Consider the following 20707-nt stretch of genomic DNA (forward strand, 5'->3'; position numbering starts at 1 on the left):
GAACAAAAATGAGCAAAAGTCAGTCTGTTAAGTAATTAACACATTGTTGTACAACTGATGGACATGCAAATTTAATTTAATCATTTGTGACTTCCTCCTGTATGCCAGTCAAACAGATGGTGGCTCATTATTATCAGCAATATAAGTAGTGCTGTGCTCAGTAAAGGTGGTTGGGGGTGACTTGGCTGTGGCTTAACGGGAGATGCTGCAGGGTTGGAGAGAGAACTGATATCTGTAGGCTACACAGTGGTGTTTGAAGTCAGTCACCTGGCAGCTAAGTCACTCAGTGAGATCCTCTCACTGCTGTAAATAAAAAGCTTTAATGTGCTTGTGCTAAGAGAAATGGCAGAATTAGATAGAAGCTGAAAAAAGGCATTAACTCATTCATTAAATGCAGAGAGATGGTAGTGTGCAATCCACACTGCGTTTTGTACTGTGTTCTTACTTGAAAAGTACCTCTTGAAGCACAGTTAATACATCGTGATGAGCATGGAAAGGCAGATTTGAAAGCACTGTAAAAAATTCAGTTATTAAGACAAAAATCTGAAAATACACATATTGCATCTAGACAGCATGGAGATGTTGGTAATTTGTTTGTAACAATGATTGATTTGCTCCATAAGTGAAAAACTGATGTTTAAAATTGCCATTTTTACATTGACTCCAATTGTTCACATTAGAGCAAAATTCAAAATGCTGTCAAAAATTCAGTTTTTGAGATAAAATTCTGAAATTTGCCACACATCATCTACCATGATGCTAGAATTTTGTCATTTTTTTCATGAACACTGAAGATTTATTTAGCAAGAATTTGCATGTATATGTTTACAGTCAAACATTTTGATGCACTGTAGGCTCAATTTTTGATAAATCAAAAATCTGAGACACGTAGTTTTTGTAGGACAGTCTGAAGATGCTCTGTAGCAAGTTTGGTGTCAATTGAGCAAAAATTGTGGGAGGAGATAGGTTTAAAAAGTTTTACAGTTTTTGAAAAAAACATAGTGATGAACTTCATAATTTTCAATAGGTTTAAATGTACAAAAGTTTCTTCAGTATTGGGGCTACAGTTTGATGAAAGTTGTTAAGTTGTAGCACGTATGGTTGATTTGTTATGAATTTTCAAAGTTTTGAACTTTAGACGCTTGCTGTAGCGCCACCATCAGGACTATTGGCTTGAGTTTACACCTGAGGATATCTGGCATGAGACTGGACCTTTGTGCAAAGTTTGGTGAGTTTTCACCCATGGGAAGTATGATTTCCTCAGAAGACGAAAGAAGAAGAAGAAGAATACCTATGGATTACAATAGTGTCCTGGCAGCTTAGCTGCTCGGACCCTAAGTAATGAGCCCTTTTTAACCAAAAAGTCCCAGGAACTGAAGAGCCCTAGATCTTAGTTGGTGGAAAGTGATCATCACTTTAGTTCATTTCTGTTGGTACATCTCAAAAGCACAGAAGAAGCAACTTAGATCAAGTAGAAATTTGACAGAGACAGATTTAGTTGGGATGTATTTTGGAACATGATGAGAAAAAAACACATAGCTACTGCGTTGTTTGTAATTTAATGTTACGTAAGTGCGGTCGTGTAGTGGAAGATATATCAGCTAAAAGCCGGTAGAAAAGAGTATACCCACTTCTTCCTCTGTAACCTACCCATCTAATTGTAGTACACTCACCTCATCAACTACCAGTACACCACTGTGTGACTGTGACTTGGGGAATGAAGATGCTAAAAAGGTAAATCAGTGGTTAAAATCTAGTTGTTTTGTGTTTTATTAGCCTACATAACCGTATTGAATTCATCAGCAGGTGACTTTAGCTGCTGTAATCAATATCTTTATTAACAACAGGCCAGATGACTGTGATGTTAAAGGGGTCGCTCATAGTGAGAAACTAATAGTATGGATTTTTTCCTTACTGTGGTGAAAAAGTGCCCAACAACCATCCCTTCACTTTGCTCACTTAAAAAAAAATAAAAATAATGTAAATTAAACATTGATGACAACAAAAGGCATTCCTAACTTCAGCCTAATATTGCAGTCTAAATGAACGCTGTTCACAAGTTGTGGCAATTATGAAGTTTGTGTGTGACCAGTCAGCAAAGTTCAGAATTTTTACATCACCAACAGATATACTCCCACCTAATTAATAACTAAATACTTGATGGGCTATTTGCTGCAAAGTGTCCTCTGCCCCATCACTTAGCAAGAGATATTCTGCTAATGCACTGAAATCTGAAGAAGAGATAACTGTGGTCTCAGATTCCTTACAACAGCAAAACAGTCCTCCTCTGTAGAGTATTTACCTCAGGAGATAATGTCTGTACACCACAACCACCACACTCAGAGTGAAACCTGCCTATTCACAGTTTTATATCCTCTATATGATAATTACATAGTAAAGATACTTACTGCCACAGCCTTTTCTGCAAATCTTTGCTTTTCATGTGTCCCATTTGGGAAATATTTTAGAGAATAATAGAAAATAAAAACAGAAATAAAACAAATCACCAGTGCAGGAGTGATCTTTCAGTGGCACTGCCTGTATTTCCCTATTTTCTTCTTATTTTCTGTGTTCAGGATGTTTATGGGCGTGTACCCCCACAACGCTCAGGTGAGGTCAGGGCTTTATGAAAAGGTAGTGACCAGGTGCCAGACTGTAAGCAGCAGACATCCAAGAAACACAGCCGAAAAAATTGAAATATAAAGAGGCGAAACACCAAGTGAGAGTGAATCTAGGGCTGATTTTTACTTTTACTTTTGCTGGCGAGCATGTGTAGAGACAGTAAGCGACAACCCTGCATAGTATACCTTTAAAGGTGCTTTGTGCTGCTTTTTATTAATGGTGTGTTAAGACAAATACAGGGTTCCTACAGTTTAAGGGAATTTAGATTTAAGACTTTTTTAATCCCACTCAAAATGAAATTTAAGTGGGAACATATTAAAAATAATCAACATACAACAGTATTATATTATCATAAAGCAGTGGTTCCTAACTCGTTCCCTAAAGAACCCCCCCTCTATCATTAATTCATGTTCCCTGGGCTTGGGCAGTGACTTGCAGTGTCAGACACTGACAAAGGAAAGCCGTCCTTTAATGTCGGCATGATACGCGTTCGGTTGCTGTTACAGTTTTAAGGTGCCTGGCAGCTTCTGGGGGGAAATGAGAGAGAACAAGAATGAAAGTTAAGACGGCAAAAGTCAGTGTAGCGCAGGCGGGACGGGTGGTGGATAGGTCCAACAAACACCAACTTCCACCTGGGAGAGAGGTGTTTGCATCCCACAAGATTATAATGCCAAACCCTGTTCTTCTCTCCTAAACCTTACCACATGTTTTTGGTGCCTAAACTCAGCCATGTGTTTTTGTTGCCTAAACCCAACCACATGCTTTTGTTGTTGGAAAAAGCAGTGCATTATTTTGAAAGTGACTGGATGTACATGGCAAATTTCCTGTGAAAACAGAAGTCTATTTTATAAGAAGACAATGCATGTAACAGGCTTAAGTTGACACGGCCTCCCAGAACGTCAAAAATCAACGTACCCAGGGTAAAGTCCATGAACAAATGTCAATATGTGACAAGGTGAGAGTGAGAATGTGTTGTTTATGGATATTTCATATTATATTCACTGTATAGTAATAACATTACAGAGCAATCGATAAACTGCACAATTAACCCAAATACTAAACACAATACCTGCAGGAAGGTCGTGCAAAACGAGGGATTTGGATCAATTATAAACAGATAATATCTGCATATTGCATCAGAACTGAGATTTCCCAATATTTTTAAAGAAAATTATTTCACTGTTTTCTTCTCCCTGATGCTTGGCAAGTATTCTGTCAGCTCTTTGGTTGTTTCAACTGCTTAAATTTTTTCATGCAGGATACACATATATATATATATTTAAAGAGTTTTCTTACACCCTTTAAAATCAAGCTGTGATGATTTTGGTTCCTGTGGTATGTTTTTGTGTTTGCTCTCTCTCCCTCCCCTCTTTTCTGTTCTGCAGTGCATGTGTGTGTCAGGGGGTGTGGCTGGCTTCTCCTGCAGCAGCAGATGAGGCACACCTGTCTTCACTCACCTCATCTTCCTGTCTACAAAAGCCTGGTCTTCACTCCACTATGCTCCCAGATAATTCCGTCATGTTCGGTAGAGCTCTGTGCTCTTACATTTTGTATCTTGTGATCAACTTGTTGCATAGCCATATTTTTGCTGCCGGTTTTTCTAGTGTTGCTAGAGTTCTTTTGAACTTACCTGTGGTTTTTTCCTGTTGTGCTCAGGTCGTCCTTTGTGCCTCACCGTGTGCCTGAGTTTTTTCAATCCATCCTTCGGTGAATATTCTACAAGCCAGCCAGCTCCCTGCCTCCACTGCCTGCTCTTTTGTTTTTTCGTGTTATTAATAAACCTTTTTTTTGTTACTTACCTGCATCAATATCTGCTTTGGGGTCCAAACAAAACCTGAACCTAACACAAGCTTTGCAACCACTAGTGCCCATTGTATACAAAAATAAACCTTGTGATTTTAAATCAAGCCTTAATCAGACTTGTGTGGGGGATTTAAGGTAGCGATACTCACCGAGATGACAGCAGCCAAAGTCTCTATGGCCCCAGTGCTCAGTGTGATGTAGGGTAGAATGTTCTCGGCAAAGCCTGCTTCCCGAAGGATCCCATTGGTGTAGTACCAGATCTATCAAAAATAATATATATAAAATAAAAAATTCTCAGTTGTCAACTTCAAAATCAGCAACCCACGCCACACAATGAGCCTCCGTACCATCACCAAGTCACTCTCAGACTATAATATTTTCTGAAGTCATTTGACAGGTCTGATGCTGATAGCAAATCAAAATAAAGACCTCCACAGTGATCTAAATTAAATTCCTGTCTTCTTGCAGTAAAAATGTATGCAAATGAAGTCATGTTCATATCTATGATAATTCAGATGAGTGTTGTTATTTCCAGCTTTGTCTTATATTACTGAAAAGCCCATCAACCTATCAAATGTGAAAATTTGATCATGAAAGATTGAGCACAAATATTATTCTTTGAAATGCATCCTGAATATGAATTTGATGAAAAGCTAAAAATCCATTTGCATGCATTTCATACAGCCTACTATCACTCCAAGAACAAGTGTGTTAGCCCACCTTAAATACAGAGGTTATAGTTTTAAAAGTGACCAGTTCTGGTTGCATCCCTCCTGCTAGTAGAGTCTTAATAGATGCACTCAAAGGTCCAGTGTGCAGGATTTAGTGGTATCTAGCAGTGAGGTTGCAAATCAAAACTAACTATGTCTACTCTGTATGACAAAAACAACATGGCCGACTCAAAGAGGACCCGCTCTATATGTATATATAAACTGTTCATTCTAATGTGACGATCACAATGATTCTTAGTTTCAGGTGACTGGAAACTAATGAAAACATAGCTTTAAATGTTACATAACTTTTTTGACCATATATCCCCTAAATCCCACACACTAGACCTTTAATGGACACAAATTTGAAGCTGCAATACTTTCTGTAGAACATGAGCTCACTTGTCTACTCAACATGAATTTAAACATCCAGGGTGAAGGATATAGGTGAATACATATCGGCAGAAATTGTAACTAATGTTTTTATTAGTGTATAATCACCTGAAACTAAGAATCATTGTGTTTCCATTACCTTGGAATGCTTTTATCAACATACAGAGCTGATCCTCTCCCAGAGTTCACCTTATTTCTACAGTAGCCCAGGATGGACAAACACAACACTGGCTCAAGACAGACCCATTTGTGTTTTTGCATCGGCCACTGTAGTTCCTCTACATGCTTGGCACATGAGAGAGATTTGAGTCATCTCTAGAAGTCACTACATCATGCACACTAGACCTTTAAAAAGAAAACAGTGTCTTTAAAGCCATGGTAAAAACGTTTCTATTTGTACATTTTTGCCATTCATGGAGGTCCCATTCCTTATGGGAACAGAATTAACATAATCTAAAGTCAGTTTTTCTCACGACAGTGTTGTTATTTTTATTATTTTAAGTACTGGACGACAGCAGTAAGCAGCAACTCTTCTCCTCATGCAGGAGAATTCTTGGCATCTACTATATGCCAAAGATTGAAAGGGTCGATCACATAATTGACTAACAGTCATAACACCCAGCAAGTGCAGTGCAACACATCAGATGGAAGATGGTTACACATCTCTCCCCGTTTCAAAGAGAGCAAGACAGAAGCACTCAGGAACAAAATATCAATTCTACAGATACTACATTTGCGTTTTGAAGATCGCTTCTAGTGTCAACAGATTCTCTCTTCTGTGTTGCGCCCATTTATATATCAAGAGTAAACTGTCTGTGTAAACAATCTGGCATGAAAGGCATGCACTCTGACTAGTTTAATATGACACATAACTGCAATGATGGCTGAAAGAAGAAGAAAAGAACTCGGTGCTGCAACAGATAAGAAGGGAGGAGGAGGTAAATGCCTCAGCATCCAGACCGCCTACGCAGAGTTTACAGACAACTCTTTTCAGAGAGGCTCAGGCAAAAAATATCCAGGTATATAGTTTAGGCTAATTAATAATTTAGTCACATCAGATCTTCTGCATTTGTTAGTAAAATAAATTGAAGGTTTTTGCAGGTCTGTGATCACAGTGCAGGCAGAACTCTTTTTTTCCCTCAGCAGCAGTTTTGAGTTTTGAGTCATGGGATGGATAATTAATTAGTCAATCTGATCAGAGTTTATCAGATCAGATCGATTGATGAGAGGAGCAGCTGTTTGTGAGTGAAAGCAAAGTATAGACCCAGCACACTGAAGGTTAAGTTTCCCTTTCACTGTCCCTGGCGTTTTGCTTGTCTATCTGTGGAGCAAATAATAACCAAATATATATTTCAACAGTGTTCAGTGAACGGTCCAGCTCCAAAAATAAAATATCAAAATGTGGCAGGAGATGTTTTCATCATGGGGGCCCACCACATATAAATAAATGTGTGGGAACTGCTGCAATACCTGGAAATTTTAACAACTTTAGTACTCCTTAAGGCCAAGACACACTGAACTGACCTAAGAGAACTAACAGCAACGAAGCCCCTTGCTGTGTCACCTGATGTCGCTGTGTCTTGGCCAAAAAAGTTGCACATGAACACACCGCAGAGCCTATAACCAACGTCAACGTGCATTTATGTTCTGCACCTGAGTGAGAAGAAATAACTCTCCACACCTGCAGATGGCAGTCATCTATAATCCTCATTCAACAGGGGAAACCAAATGTCTTGTTAGCATATTTACAACACAATCCAATGTTGAAAGAACAAAGGAAAACTACTGTGCGCCAGTGAGCAAAAACACAAACCACCAGGAAATGTTTCTATTAAAGAGCTCAGTGGTTAAAGAAAAATAACTTAATAACGTACTTAAGTCTCAAGTTTGTTTTAGTCTCACTCCCTCTTGACTTAGCCGTTGTTTACTTTCCTCACTTCTGTTTCTCTTCTCGTGTGCTGACCTGAACTGCCAATCAGACTGCTTTCATCCACTAACGGGCTACACTGTATCGATGCTGATTAAACATGTTGAATTGTCCAAAAAAGCTGACAGGGGTCGACAAGGGGCAACAGTGCAGGACACAAGGGCAACAGATGCTCACCAACGGCCCAACTTGAGCTGACAGCCAACCGTCAGCTTGGTATGTCAGGGCCTTTTCTTCGGAAGTGCTAATGTGGTTCCACATCTGCTTCATTTTGTAAATAGGAAACAGTCTACTAACAATGGTATTAACAACATGCCAGTGTTGTGTTGTCAACTTGTGTTGCTCGCTTGCTGCCACAAAAAAATCAGATAATGTAGCCTTAAATAAATTTGCCTGACATAGCACTTGCTAAAATCAGGGGACTGGGGTTCATCAACACATGTTGGTCTGGTAAGAAGGAAGCACAAATAATCTTTCTCTTGTCTGAGTCTCACAACAGGAAATACAACAGGAAACACTTCACTTTCCTGCCACCATGGCCACGGCACAAATCTGTCTACCGAGGCCCAAAACTGATTGAAACTTTTCAGGTGAGACTTGAGGTATGACAGAGCACCTTCGAGAATGTCTCTTGCTGATACTGTATGCAGCACATTTGTCATGAAAATGGTGTTGAAAGGTTTACCTTTGATCAAATTTTTACCACAATTTCGCATCATTGATTCTATCCATAATTGTTTTTTTTAATTATATAAATACCAAGGAAATTGCAAATTTTTGTAAATAAGATTTATATAAGATTTAAAGAACAGGATTCCTCTGACAATCTGAGAAAAGTGAAACACAAGGGCTGGATCTTACAGCGTTTAGGCCACAGAGCTGATAGCAAGCCATGGTGATGATGATGGTGATGAGCTGCCAGCGAACAGCTCGGCTCCTCAGCAGCTGCAACACAGAGGCTGTTTGTAGGTTGTCCTGAGCCCGAGCCTCCGCATGAACCTCCTCCAGCTCCTGGGACACGTCCTTCTTCCCCAAAAACCGCTGGAAGGCTGACACACATGGACACACACACACACACACACACACACACACACACACACACACACAATTTGTTTAAAACTAAACACTCACTCATATTAAACTACGAAATATTTTCTGTAGCTTTATCAAATGAGTGAACTCCTGTGTAATCTGTTTTCTAACCATGAATTATTCCTGTCTCTTTGGCTCTTCTGGCTTCCATAAAGTGAGTATTATGGGTAATGCAGTCTTGAAGCCCCCAGGTGGTACTGATAAGTGTGGTTATTAAAAGTACCCAGTGGAGACGTCGACGTCTTGAGTTGGAGAATCAGCAGACTTACTGATTGAACTTCATTGCTTTGTTTAATTATACGCTATCAAACTGTAACTCTGTGATCATGCTAATGAGCATGAATGACTAAAACTTGCTGCTGTTTTTAATCTCACCTTCAAGGTTTAATTAAAGAATACATCAGTGTGTAAATTACAAACTTTTAACCAAAGGTTCTGTGTGGAGTAATTGACCAAGAGTGGCACGTAATGAGCAATGTTTTGAGTCTGTCCCAGTTATGTTTATATATTGTGATGTTTTTGCATCTTTGCCAATGTTTAATGAGGATGAGGAAATGCTTTTGACACACTTGTTAAGCCTCAAAGATACACACAAGGCATGTTGATGAGAACAATGACATATCTGCTAAAAAAACTTCACAGGACACCTAAGTGTAGTCAAACAGATTTGTGGCTTAGCCTTAGGCTACATTCTGGCCCCTCTATGTTCTCCATTTAAATGCTTCCTGAGGGATACATAATTCACCACACAGTATTATATTTTACTGCAATGCAGCCCTCTCTATCTGCCAACTGACATGTGGCGTTATCCTCATCTGAATGCAGAGTTGTCTGTATTGTTCACAGACACCAAATCATAAATATCTGCAATCTATATCTTCTAATATTCAGGCCAAACGTCATGATGAAAACCATGACCTTTATCAAAACCGCCCACCTTAGATTAGGGATGTCCCGATCCGATATTCGGATCGGTATTGGCCGCCGATATTAGCAAAAAACGGGCATCGGCATCGGATCGGACTGCATGGAAAAATGCCGATCCAAGAACTCCGATCCAGTTTTTCACGGAATCCGCTCCAGGTTTTCCGGCCAGCCCAGCACTCCACGAGTCAAGCAGTCCATTCCAGTGATCCGCTCCAGCTCTTACTATCAATCCACCAGGCCAGCATGCAGACAGCAGACACACAGAGGGTAGGAAGAGTAGCAGTCAACTTAGTTAACTGACTTTTTGTTTTCATCCAGTGTTTTGTTTTCTCTGGGACGCTAGAGATCACTGTCTAGCCTCCTGGAGGTGTCGTGGGACCAACTAGACGAAACACTGGTGAAAGGAGGTTCCCACCCGATGACCCCCAAGACATGCTAGTTATCACTGCTCATTGGTTTGTATAGTTAAGCCTTGCCATATTAGCTTATCATAGGGCTTAGGTTTTTCACTGAGTGTTGATCCTTTCTCTAGAGCACAAACTTCTTGTGTTTATTTGAATTCTGCTCTGGTTTTTTGAGAGTGATATTTTTATTTGGTTTACACTCTTACTGTTTAAGTAAAGAGCACTGATGGCATTGTTTTGGGCACAATTAGTGAAACTGGAGCCAGGATAGACTACAAAAACACTACTAAAATAACTGAAAAGGAAAGGCTGCATTGTTTGTTAAATGCCAACAATGTCTTGTGGTGTTAATCTTTTTTTATGTATTAAGGGAGCAAAGCACAAGTGTGTGGAGTCTTGCTGCTATTTTAATTCCATTGTTAGACATTTTAAAGATTTCTTGTGTTGATCTATTTTCTATTTATTAAGGGGCCAAAGCAGCCAAAGCAAACCAGCTATATTTTTTATTTAATGTTAATGTTCAAATTTAAAGTTGGTTTATTTAACCCTGTTAACAATAAACAGGTCAGTTTCTCATACCAACTGTTGTGGATCATTCTAACTAACCTGATTAAGTAGTTGTTCTTTGCTTGATCAAACCTTTTCTAACATGACTGACAACAAAATAAGTGAATATGTATAATACGCGCTTGGATCGGATCGGTATCGGTATCGGCCAAAACTCAAGGCTGTAATATCGGTATCGGATCGGAAGTGAAAAAGCTGGATCGGGACATCCCTACCTTAGATGTTGTGCAACTAGTTGATGCATATTTTATGTCAAGTCTTTATTGTCAGTTGTTATATTCTTCTCTCACTCAAAAGGAAACAAAACAGAAAAACACACATCTTCTGTTTGTGTGTGCCACAGACTGTGTAATAAAGACGGACAACATGACAGCTCCCTAAAAGTGAAGTCAAAACACCTCCATCACCACCTGATGGCTGGCTGCAGTATAGGTCACAAATCTCGCCTTAATCTAACCTAATCTATTACACTGTTTGGATTTAATTAGTTATTTGTTGCTATAAAAGGGGTCTGACATCATGATTGACAGTTGTGTGTACCAGTCAAGCACTTGCAATCAATGGTGCTACCTGCGAATGGTCACATGGCAGGAAGTCAATACAGCAGAGATAATTATGTCACCAGAGCAAGATTTACACACTGTCATGGTGTGGACAGAGCTGACCAGCTCGACCAGTATTTGGCAACCATTTGCAGTGGGCCAGTTGAAGGTTGCTTGAACTTGTTCTACTTAAATGTGACAGACTGAAGGGAATAGTCGGGTGTGAAGAGACCTCTTTCCTCGCTCTAATCCTTTCTCCTGTATAGGTGAATCCCCATGGTTGTGGGAATTTGAGGTGGGTACAGGCTGAGGACACAACCGAGAATAGCCAATCTCTACACACCAGTAGTAACTAAAAGCAGGTCATTAGGATGTGGGAGTGCAGTGGCGCACAGTGTGAACAGTGACCACACAGACAGGAGGCAGAAAGACCTGACAACTAAAGCCTAGTCCCAAGTCTCCATGGTGGCATGGTGCAGCACTTGTAATGTGTGAACCCTCCATGTGTGTGGGCACAAACACAGTTGTTCATGCTACACTACACTGGGCTGGATTTTGATACTGTATTTCTCAGAAAATACCTCAGAGTTAAAATACTAGAGAAAAATACAAGCCTAAAACGCAAGTGTGCTGCAACAGATCATCCTACTAACTGATATTTCATGTTTACCAGATGACCAAATATGATTCTAGTATAAGTTATTTACCTTCTGCATCTATGAGAAGGAAATAACCAAAACCAAAGAGTGACATATAACACATGCTTTAACTTAATTCATCAACAGTGTACAAGTGCAGAGAAAGCAGGACTCACCTAATTTACCTGGTGATACAAAGAATTACAGAACAATGGGCTTCTGTGTGCAGTACTGAGGTTACATTAATCCCGAGAGTAAAAAGGCAGCATAAATTTAATATCTTTCCTCAGGTGATGTACAATATCTACAGAGTGCTTTTAAAAGCACCAAAGTACTTGGAAAATGGCAAATCTACAGAGATGTAAAAAACTAGGGGAAAGAATTGAGCAAAAGACACAAAATAAAAAGCGTTAGCCTGAAATGTTCCTGTGTTACCAGAATAAGTTGCCCACCACGAGATCTTACCTCAACATAATTATGATCCCGAAGACTGCATGTAAATGAGTCTCGAATTGCCTCTCCCTGCTGACAGAAATTATGGAAACCTGCTTTAATCCAGAATCATACTGGGGTTGTCACTGTCGGTAGAATAGCATCATATTGATGTTAATATGATGGTGGTGGGATGTGCCACAGTGACATTGTCCCCACTGAGTCAACCTATTTCATTTTCTCTGCAGGAGAACAGTGGGCCTGTAATCCATGTCACTGCTGTGGCCTGTGCACTCGCAGCACACACAACAGGCTGACGGACCAAACACTTGAGAAACGATTCTACAACAGTAGGCAATTTTAAAAAAAATCAGGTGTTGAATATTAAACAGGGTCTGACGAGAGAGTTAATGTGGAGGCTTTTTTGCTTAAATATGAAGGGTGGCACTATTCTGTTTTTTTTTTTTTAATTTGTCAATAAGCCCGATGAGAAGACCAAAACTATAATGCATAGTCTGTCTCTCAATAGTGTCCAACTGTACAGTAGTTTTCCTGCCAACCCAGTCATCAGTTACATTTTTACTTGGGCTTTCAGCGTTAATGTGTTAATTGCGAGGTGATTATTTAGTCTCTTTGATGCACACTCTTTTGTAGTCAAGTGACAGCGGCAGCTTCCTGCTTACTGCTTCCACAGTGATGGAAAACAAGACACCACTGCTCTTTTGAATGGCTCCTTTCACTTTGAAAAACTCCCAGAAGGTTCAGTTGACAAGTTAAAAGTAATACCTCGTGTGCTCACCAAAGATCTTCAAGTTTGAGCTTCCACCTATGAACTGAGCAGGTGCAGCTACTCAGACTGATGAGCAGAAGAATCAAAGAAGTTAACTACAGCACATGCTTACTGGGTGGAAACTGATTGCAGACCTGCATTTTAGATCCTTTGTTTGATTTATCCTGGCTTTATGTGAGCAGGGTAGCTGCTAGGCTAATTTATACAATATAAAATATCATAGAATTGTGCTATTTATATTAACATGTTGTATTTGTGTGGAAAACGTATCTATCAGTGAACCTTGTGAGCTGTAATTGAGCCGAATATTGTTGTTGTTCCTTGGTAAATATATGAGAACTCCACTAGCCACTAGGCTAATTTATATAATTAAAAATGTCGTAGGCAATGTTAGCTTGTTGTATTTGAGGGAAAAATGGGTCCAGCAAAACATAAGTGTTTTGTTTGTGTTTTGTTATAATGAAGCTGATTTGTGTACTTTTGTTTAAATTGCTGCTATCAAGCCATGTTCAATGTGTGTTTAATGTGTGTTTTAAGTGTGTTTTGAATCAATCAGACTTTACAGCACTTCACAGAAACTCCACCGCCGACTAGTGTTAGCTACAGCTACAGAGGGACACAGGCACACCACCGCACAAGTATATTATGTATTACGGGGACGTCCTCAGGTTGGAGGAAGCAATAGTTTCATGCATACAGGACATGTACAAATCAGAGAAAGCAACCAAACTGGAGCTCCTGCAAAGTGCAAATGCTGTTGCATTAACTGGGGACCACTGGATGTCAGTGATTGATATTTAATAAACATTACTGATTAGATTTAACCAGTTAGCTTGTTACAATTGTGCAAACAGGATATAGCATTAGTAGGGTCATTTGATGAGGAAAAATGGGAGTGACTGTGTCACAGGAGGGCTGATATGTGTGAAACTGCAAAACAAAAAATAAAACAGCTGGATTCACTTCCATGCTTGACTGCAATCAGAGACCATTGACCAAAGCATCCAGCCTTCAGCCACTCTGACAACAACTATAGAGAGAAGTGAAAGAAACAAGCTCATACTGTGATGGGTGAAGAGTTATGATTGAAATGGTGTGTTGGGAGGGTGAGACCTCATGTCATATCTTTTAGCCTAGTCTTGGCACAATAACAAAGTAAATCCCTGAATGCCTTGTATTCAGTGGTACACTCAGAGCTGAAAAGCAGATAAACTGTATACAGTGTGGTCCAGGCTCCTGAAATTAAGCACCATCACACTTACAAGCTTTTCGTACACAAAATGATCTCATCTTCAACCTCTGTAACCTTTAAATGGAGGGCAGGACCACTGCAGACATACGACATGACAAGAGACGAGATGGGATGCAAGAGAACATGCTGTTCCTGTCAGACACTGGATGATGATAATGCGACATTACAGGGCTACCCCTCAAGATTTGTGTGTGCTGACAACAATTTCCCGACCGCAGCGCTGTAACACAAGCCAACAACATGGATCTGCAGCGCCGTTGAGACTCATGCCAGCAAAATGTTGGCTGGCAGCAGCAGTGGGGAAGATGTGATGAGAGTTTTGGCACGTTGTTCTCTCGCTCACCACTTATGTGTTCCTCAAGGAGTTTTTCTCACAACCAGTCATTATCACCAGTTGTCTAATGCTCAGAAAGCACCACAGAGGAGCATGTTTTTCAAGCTCACAACAAAACAACACAATAGCACTTAAATAAATTCAGACAGATATGAAGGAGGGACAGATATGAAGTGTGAAATGGGGAGAGAGAGAGAGGGAATGACATGCAGCAAGGGGCCACAGGCTGGAATCGAGCCTGCAGTCGCTGCTCTACCCACTGAGCCACAAGGCACCCCTTTGGTGACCTTTTTAATTTGTAAACTTAACATGCGGTTGAGTTATAAAGTTCTCTTCTTGCTATCTTCAATTTTTGTCTGTTGCTTCAGTTAAAGAGAGAAAAGAGTGCATTTCCTTGATTTCTATTTGCCAAACAGACTCAAGGTTGTAATTATTTATTTGGTGAGAGCAGCTACAAACAAAGACAGATGGCAAACCAAGAGAGTGAGCTCAAAATTGAAGTGCTCCATCAAGAGAACTGCAAGCACCATCCTTGAACACTTTGAAAATAGTTTTAATATTAATTGCACTGCACAAAGTCACAGTTACTTTTCAAAGAGACACCAGAGTTCATCATCATAAAAAGCATTAATAAGCAAAAACAGCAAGGGGCTGCAAGTTGGATTTGAACCCAGGCCAAAGCAGCAGGGACTGAGACTTTGTACATGGGACGCCTGCTCTAACCACTAAGCCACTAATGCCCAATTTTTCTGCTTTTTGATAATGTTATTTTATCATTAGCAACCCTGTCAATTTCACATGTACAGTATACATATTTTGGATGCATTCATAGCATATTTTGTATTGCCAGAAACTTACAGTATATACAATAAGAGGTACGGTAAACAAACCATCAGATTTATATTATCCAATGATCAATACCACAGAATAGAATTCAATGTTCAAATGGATTCCGTTCTATCATAGGTTTAAAGGGCCAGGGTGAAGGATTCTGTGGCATTTAGTGGCAAGGTTGGAGAACTGAAACTTCTCCCGTGTGCCAAGAGTAAAGGAAAGTTACAGTGGTCGATGCAGAAACACAAATGGCCCTATCTAGAGCCAGTGTTTAATTTTTCCGTTCCGATTCTTAAAACCGAAATACATGGGGAACAGACGTGACACGACACGTATGCTGCAGCATGCCCAAAGCAAGACATGTCCATGATAATCAAGTAAAGCTGCGACACTGACCACAAGAGCTGCGCTCCGCTGCGCTGGCACCACGCTGCTCAACGTTATTTTGGCGCAGCTGCTCTGTTTAATTTTCTTTAGGCGTGGCTCCGTGGCCCTCCAGCAGGTAAAAACTACGTAGCAGTGGTAGTACATGGTAGCAGCTGTGTAAAAATTGTTTAAAAATGATAAATATTACCTTGTTGTGCCAGAGGCAATGCAAAACAGCAGAGCAAACGTGCGTTTTTACAAATCACATTACAATAAATCAATGCAACCTGTTGTCAAAATGATCCAGAAAATTAATTCAGCAGAAGGTAATATAGCCTGCACTCCCAAACCCTGCATAACCAACTGTATTATCATTTACTAAAACTCAGTACACACACAGTGAAGCTAGCAACAACCATGCACTACAGAGTCTGTGTAGCAGGCTAAAAAACATGCTCCGACCCACGTATGTGATTTGTCACATACCATATATTCAGTTATTTTCAGGTGATTATAAACTAATGAAAACACAGTCATAAATATTATATACCATTTCTGTCAACAGATGCCCCTAAATCCTACACACTGGACCTTTAATGTATGTTATGAAATCACAAAGACAAACAGGGTGCAGGGTGCACACATCCAAAAAACGTTTACAGGTCCTGGATCAAAAAATTAAACTAAGGCAAGAGACAAAAGATCCACAGACTGTTTAAAGCTCCCAGCAACAATGATATAACAACGGATGTTTTGTCTGATTCTTGCTTCTGTTATTAAATAACCAATGGGATATTCCACATTACAAAGAACACAAGCACCAAACTTTCAAACACAAGGAATCAAACATTCAGAGAGTACCCATTAATAATGTATGGGCAACCACCCCAGGGACAAAACATATCAAAGTCTCAGAGACACAGACATGAGACACATTATATCATTCAGTATGACCTATATTTTCAGAGAATATCATGATGTCCAGTGTGGATATACCTTCTCTATACATCTGCTTATTTTTTCAGTAATAAAATAATCTGGTGATAGTTGTCTGCACATCTATGGGAACATTTCAAACAAGAATTACTAATAGTTAATATGGCATACTTTTAGTGGTACCATTTGCTTAAAAAATGGGCTAAAAAGAGAAGATTTAGGTGATATTACAACAGCCAGTTTTAATAGCTTTTAAGAGGTCTTGCTCTTCTAATGGCATTTATTTTTTCTGTAAACCCATTGCTTCAAAAATCAGCCCTTAAGCGTCTGTTTAAACCACAAAGTTTGTTAATATAAAACATTAAACATATTAAAAGCTCAAATCTTAGATATTTTAGACCTAGTCCACATGTACACGGGTATTTTAGGTCACTGTTTTTTTTGTTTTTTTTTAAGGTGGCCCACATCTTCTTCTGCGTCTTTGTGTGACTGGCCAATATGGCTAGCTCAGAGACTCCGCTAGCCGCTCCCAGCTAGCTCTGGTTTGTTATTCAGGTTAAAGTGGGAAGAAGCAGCAGATCTGTCGGGCAGCTGAGTGAAGTGGAGCCTGAGGAGGAAGCACCAGTTAGCCCCGGTTTCACTACAGGCAGATTCACTCGCTACAGGGGCGAGGAAATAAAACCTCGACAGCCAATCGAAGTGATCTCTCTCACAGACAAGCTCTGCCAGCGATTCAACTTGCTTAATCAGCCAAAAAGCCGCCGAAGCCGAAGTGCCGACGGTGCGGGACACACTGCAAAAACTAAGGCGTCAGACGCTCACCGTCGACCTTTAGAGTTACATCACCGCCTGTTGGTTTGGAATTTTTTCGACAGAATTTCATTTGTGATTTTGCGTTTTATTTATTTTATTAAACGCTTGAGTGTTCTTTTTTTTTTTTTTTTCCAAAAATACCCATTTAGGTGTGGACTACCCTTGGTCACTTGTAGGTTCAAAGGGCCCTCCACACCCATTAACCCAAACAGCCTATTATCAATTAATTATTCTGATTAGACCTCCTCACAGGACTGTGGGCATGTACTGATTGAGCGTGACATATCTGATGCACAAGTTAGGACAGGACACATTTATCACTCTTATTGATGGGGTCTGGTGACCTCATAAATCTCAGCATACCTTCACCCAGCCTCAACCCGAGCAGAGGTCTAATCAATCAAAATAAGTCCTATCACATGAGTAAGTGCGCAGAGCCTTTGATAATCTCAAATAAAGTAAGCTACAGTTATACAGTAAAGCTGCAAAGCATACATTATTACTGCACTTTACAATCTGCACTCTGTAAGTCACTGAATACATTGCAACATTTGACACTAATCAAAGAAAAAGAAGCTGCCTTTTTTTCTGTACGATTGTGTTACAAGTGGAATATTAGGTGGCTGTATTTTGAGGACTGAGCATGCAATTTTGTGTTTCAGACTTTGAATGTAAGGATGACATTTTGTGTTTAAAGGTAGGAATTCAGCAAGTCAGTTTTGCATTACAAAGAACACGAGCAACCAGTCCGCCAGAGACTATCCATCTATATATAATGTATGGACATGGACATCAAAGAGTTCAAACCACCCCAGAGACAAAACAGATGAAAGTCATATCTGACATCACATTTTTCAACATGCTTCATTAACACATGCAGTTGAGCTTCGCCTCTTCTACCCCATGCTGCTCCTTCTGTCACAACATTTCAACATTCAAAAAGACCACACTGTAGTTACCATAAAGACTCTGGGATCTAAAAAAAGTGGGTTGAGTGAGAGGATGCGCATTGGTTAGTTGAGAGCTGAGAGCACACAGATAAATGATTTCACAAATGGTACATGAACATTGCATTGCTTTAAGTGATACATCCCTTAGCTTCAAGACTTCCCTGTCTGTCTAGACAAAATACCCACTAACACCCACTGGTATCTGGCTTTTGTCTTTAGTGAAAAGTTTACAATCGGCATTCAATCCCAGGACAAATGACTTTGCAGCAGTCATGGGTATTTATCAGCCCAGTTGCTGGGAGTAAATGAAGAAATAATGTCAAAATTCATTCTGCCGATTGATTTGGTATTTATCAATTCCAGCTATGATCAGCAGTAATGGAAACATGACACTTGGATGGACATGCTAGTTTTTGCCCTTTTTCCAGTGCAACCATCAGTAACTTCTGTTACCCTTTGTCATCTCAGAGTAATATTCTGTTCATCTCCATCCAAACAGCACTTATTATTCCAAGTTAGTCATCACAGTTTTAAAGAGAGACTGGATTAGTAACATATAAACTAGAAATACTTCCTTGTGATTATACGCCTCTGCGAACCAGTCAAATCGCAGTTACAGTTTACATTCATGTCTGTCCAAACTCATATGTTGCCATGACAGTAGACAGCGCTTCAAATAAGGATGTTGCGGCAAAGACGTTGCAAATTCTAAAACTTGGATACGTCACACACATCTTCAACCCAACAGCACAGAAGATCTATACAACCAGCACAGTTTCAAGGTAGACACCCAAGATCAGAGTCACCAATTCAGTATCTGACCAAATGTCTACCTTCCTGTTCCTGAGATACTGTATGACACTGAGTAATGGCCAGAAAAGTGTTTTTGCAGAACATTATGATGTACAGTGATGTTGACCTTTGATTTTTTGGATAGAAAATGTCATCACTTCATCATTTTATCCTATCAGACATTTGTGTGAAATTTTGTCATAATTAGCGCATAAATTCCTGAGTTATGGCCAAAAAACACGTTTTCATAGCGACCTTGCCCTTTGACCACCAAAAACATATCAGTTCATCCTTGAGTCCAAGTGGACATTTGTGCTAAATGTGAAGATATTCCCTACATGCGATCTTGAAATATCTTGAGAATCCTGGGATAAAGACCCATTAATTAATGTGCCACTTTCACTGACCTCTGTCAGGAATGAGACATTGCAACACCATGTTTCAGTGCTGACTGCAGTTCTAAGCAACTGCGCATTGAACAGTTAGAGGCAGAGTTAACGCTAGCCTTTTTTTGTTGACGGCCTTTTGTTGTTGACGGCCAATATGGCCCATCCCACTCTCCAACTTCTTCTTTCTTGTGGCAGAGCTTCCTCTGGACCCAGCTGTCTCCTCCTCCTGCCCACACAGCGGGCCGTGTCCTAAAGCGCACCTCACCCGCCAGTGCCACTTCATCTCCCGGCTTGCTGTCCCCTTCATCCACGCCCCCAGGGTGCAAACGATCACGCTTGTCACCTTTTCAGCGTGATATCCAGTCTCACCCGGTGTCTGCTTCAGCGTCCTCTTCACCCTCACCTTCACTTCAGCCACCCGCTGGTGCTACAGTGTTCCTCCCTGCATCTAGCACAGCTAATGTGGCACAGCCACCTGTTGCTATAGCGCTGCCTCCCCCTACAGTACGCAAGCATTGGACCAGGTGAGCAATCAAGCTCACCTCTCACCCAGCTTGTTAACCTTCGGCCATCATCTCAGTTCAAAGCTTGCAATTTACAAAGATAACATTGGATCTGAACGGCTGGAGATTTTAATTGCTGGCGATTTAATCATTAGATTTGCTAGACTCCCTGGTGCAATTACATACTATGGACAGTAAGACTGCTGATTTTATTGAATTGATCCCGGCTCTCCTGGACATCCACCCCTCTGTCCACACTGTCATTTGTCACACGGGCACATGTGACGTCATGACCAGGCAGTCAATCAAACTACACGATGAGCTTGAATCTCTAGCCAATTGAAAGCTTGGGGAGGAGGTATGTCTTATCTGGCCCCACTCCCATTATGTCAAAAGGCTCTGAGCGTTTCAGAAACAGTCCACACAGAAACAATCTTATCACAGTCAAAACCACGTCTTCTATCCCAGCTACTTATTCAGCTCACTTTTGCTTACTTAATGTAAGATCTCTTACTAACAAGTCTTTGCCAGGATTTTATTATGACCAACAATGTTGACTTTTTTTATTATCACAGAATCCTGGATTCACCCTGATGACTGCTCCCCTCTAAGTCTCCCCCCCAACTATTTATTTTTCCACCAACCAAGATTGACAGGCCGGGGTTGCGGCCTTGCGGTAATGCACAGAAAT

At 40.3% G+C, this 20707-nt stretch overlaps 1 protein-coding gene across 3 annotated transcripts in view; it reads right to left on the bottom strand.

Annotated features, from left to right (window-relative positions):
* slc2a9l2 (solute carrier family 2 member 9, like 2) overlaps nt 1–20707 on the bottom strand; it is a 172563-nt gene that overhangs the window by 84817 nt on the left and 67039 nt on the right. For all 3 annotated transcript variants that reach the window (XM_033626739.2, XM_033626738.2, XM_033626737.2), the window contains exons 8-9: nt 8317–8504; nt 4575–4685 (exon numbers count right to left, since the gene is read on the bottom strand). In XM_033626739.2, coding sequence (XP_033482630.1) covers nt 4575–4685; nt 8317–8504 — 299 coding nt within the window. The remainder of the gene's footprint in view (nt 1–4574; nt 4686–8316; nt 8505–20707) is intronic.

Source organism: Epinephelus lanceolatus, chromosome 1 (genome assembly GCF_041903045.1).
Source record: "Epinephelus lanceolatus isolate andai-2023 chromosome 1, ASM4190304v1, whole genome shotgun sequence".
Lineage (NCBI taxonomy): Eukaryota > Metazoa > Chordata > Actinopteri > Perciformes > Serranidae > Epinephelus > Epinephelus lanceolatus.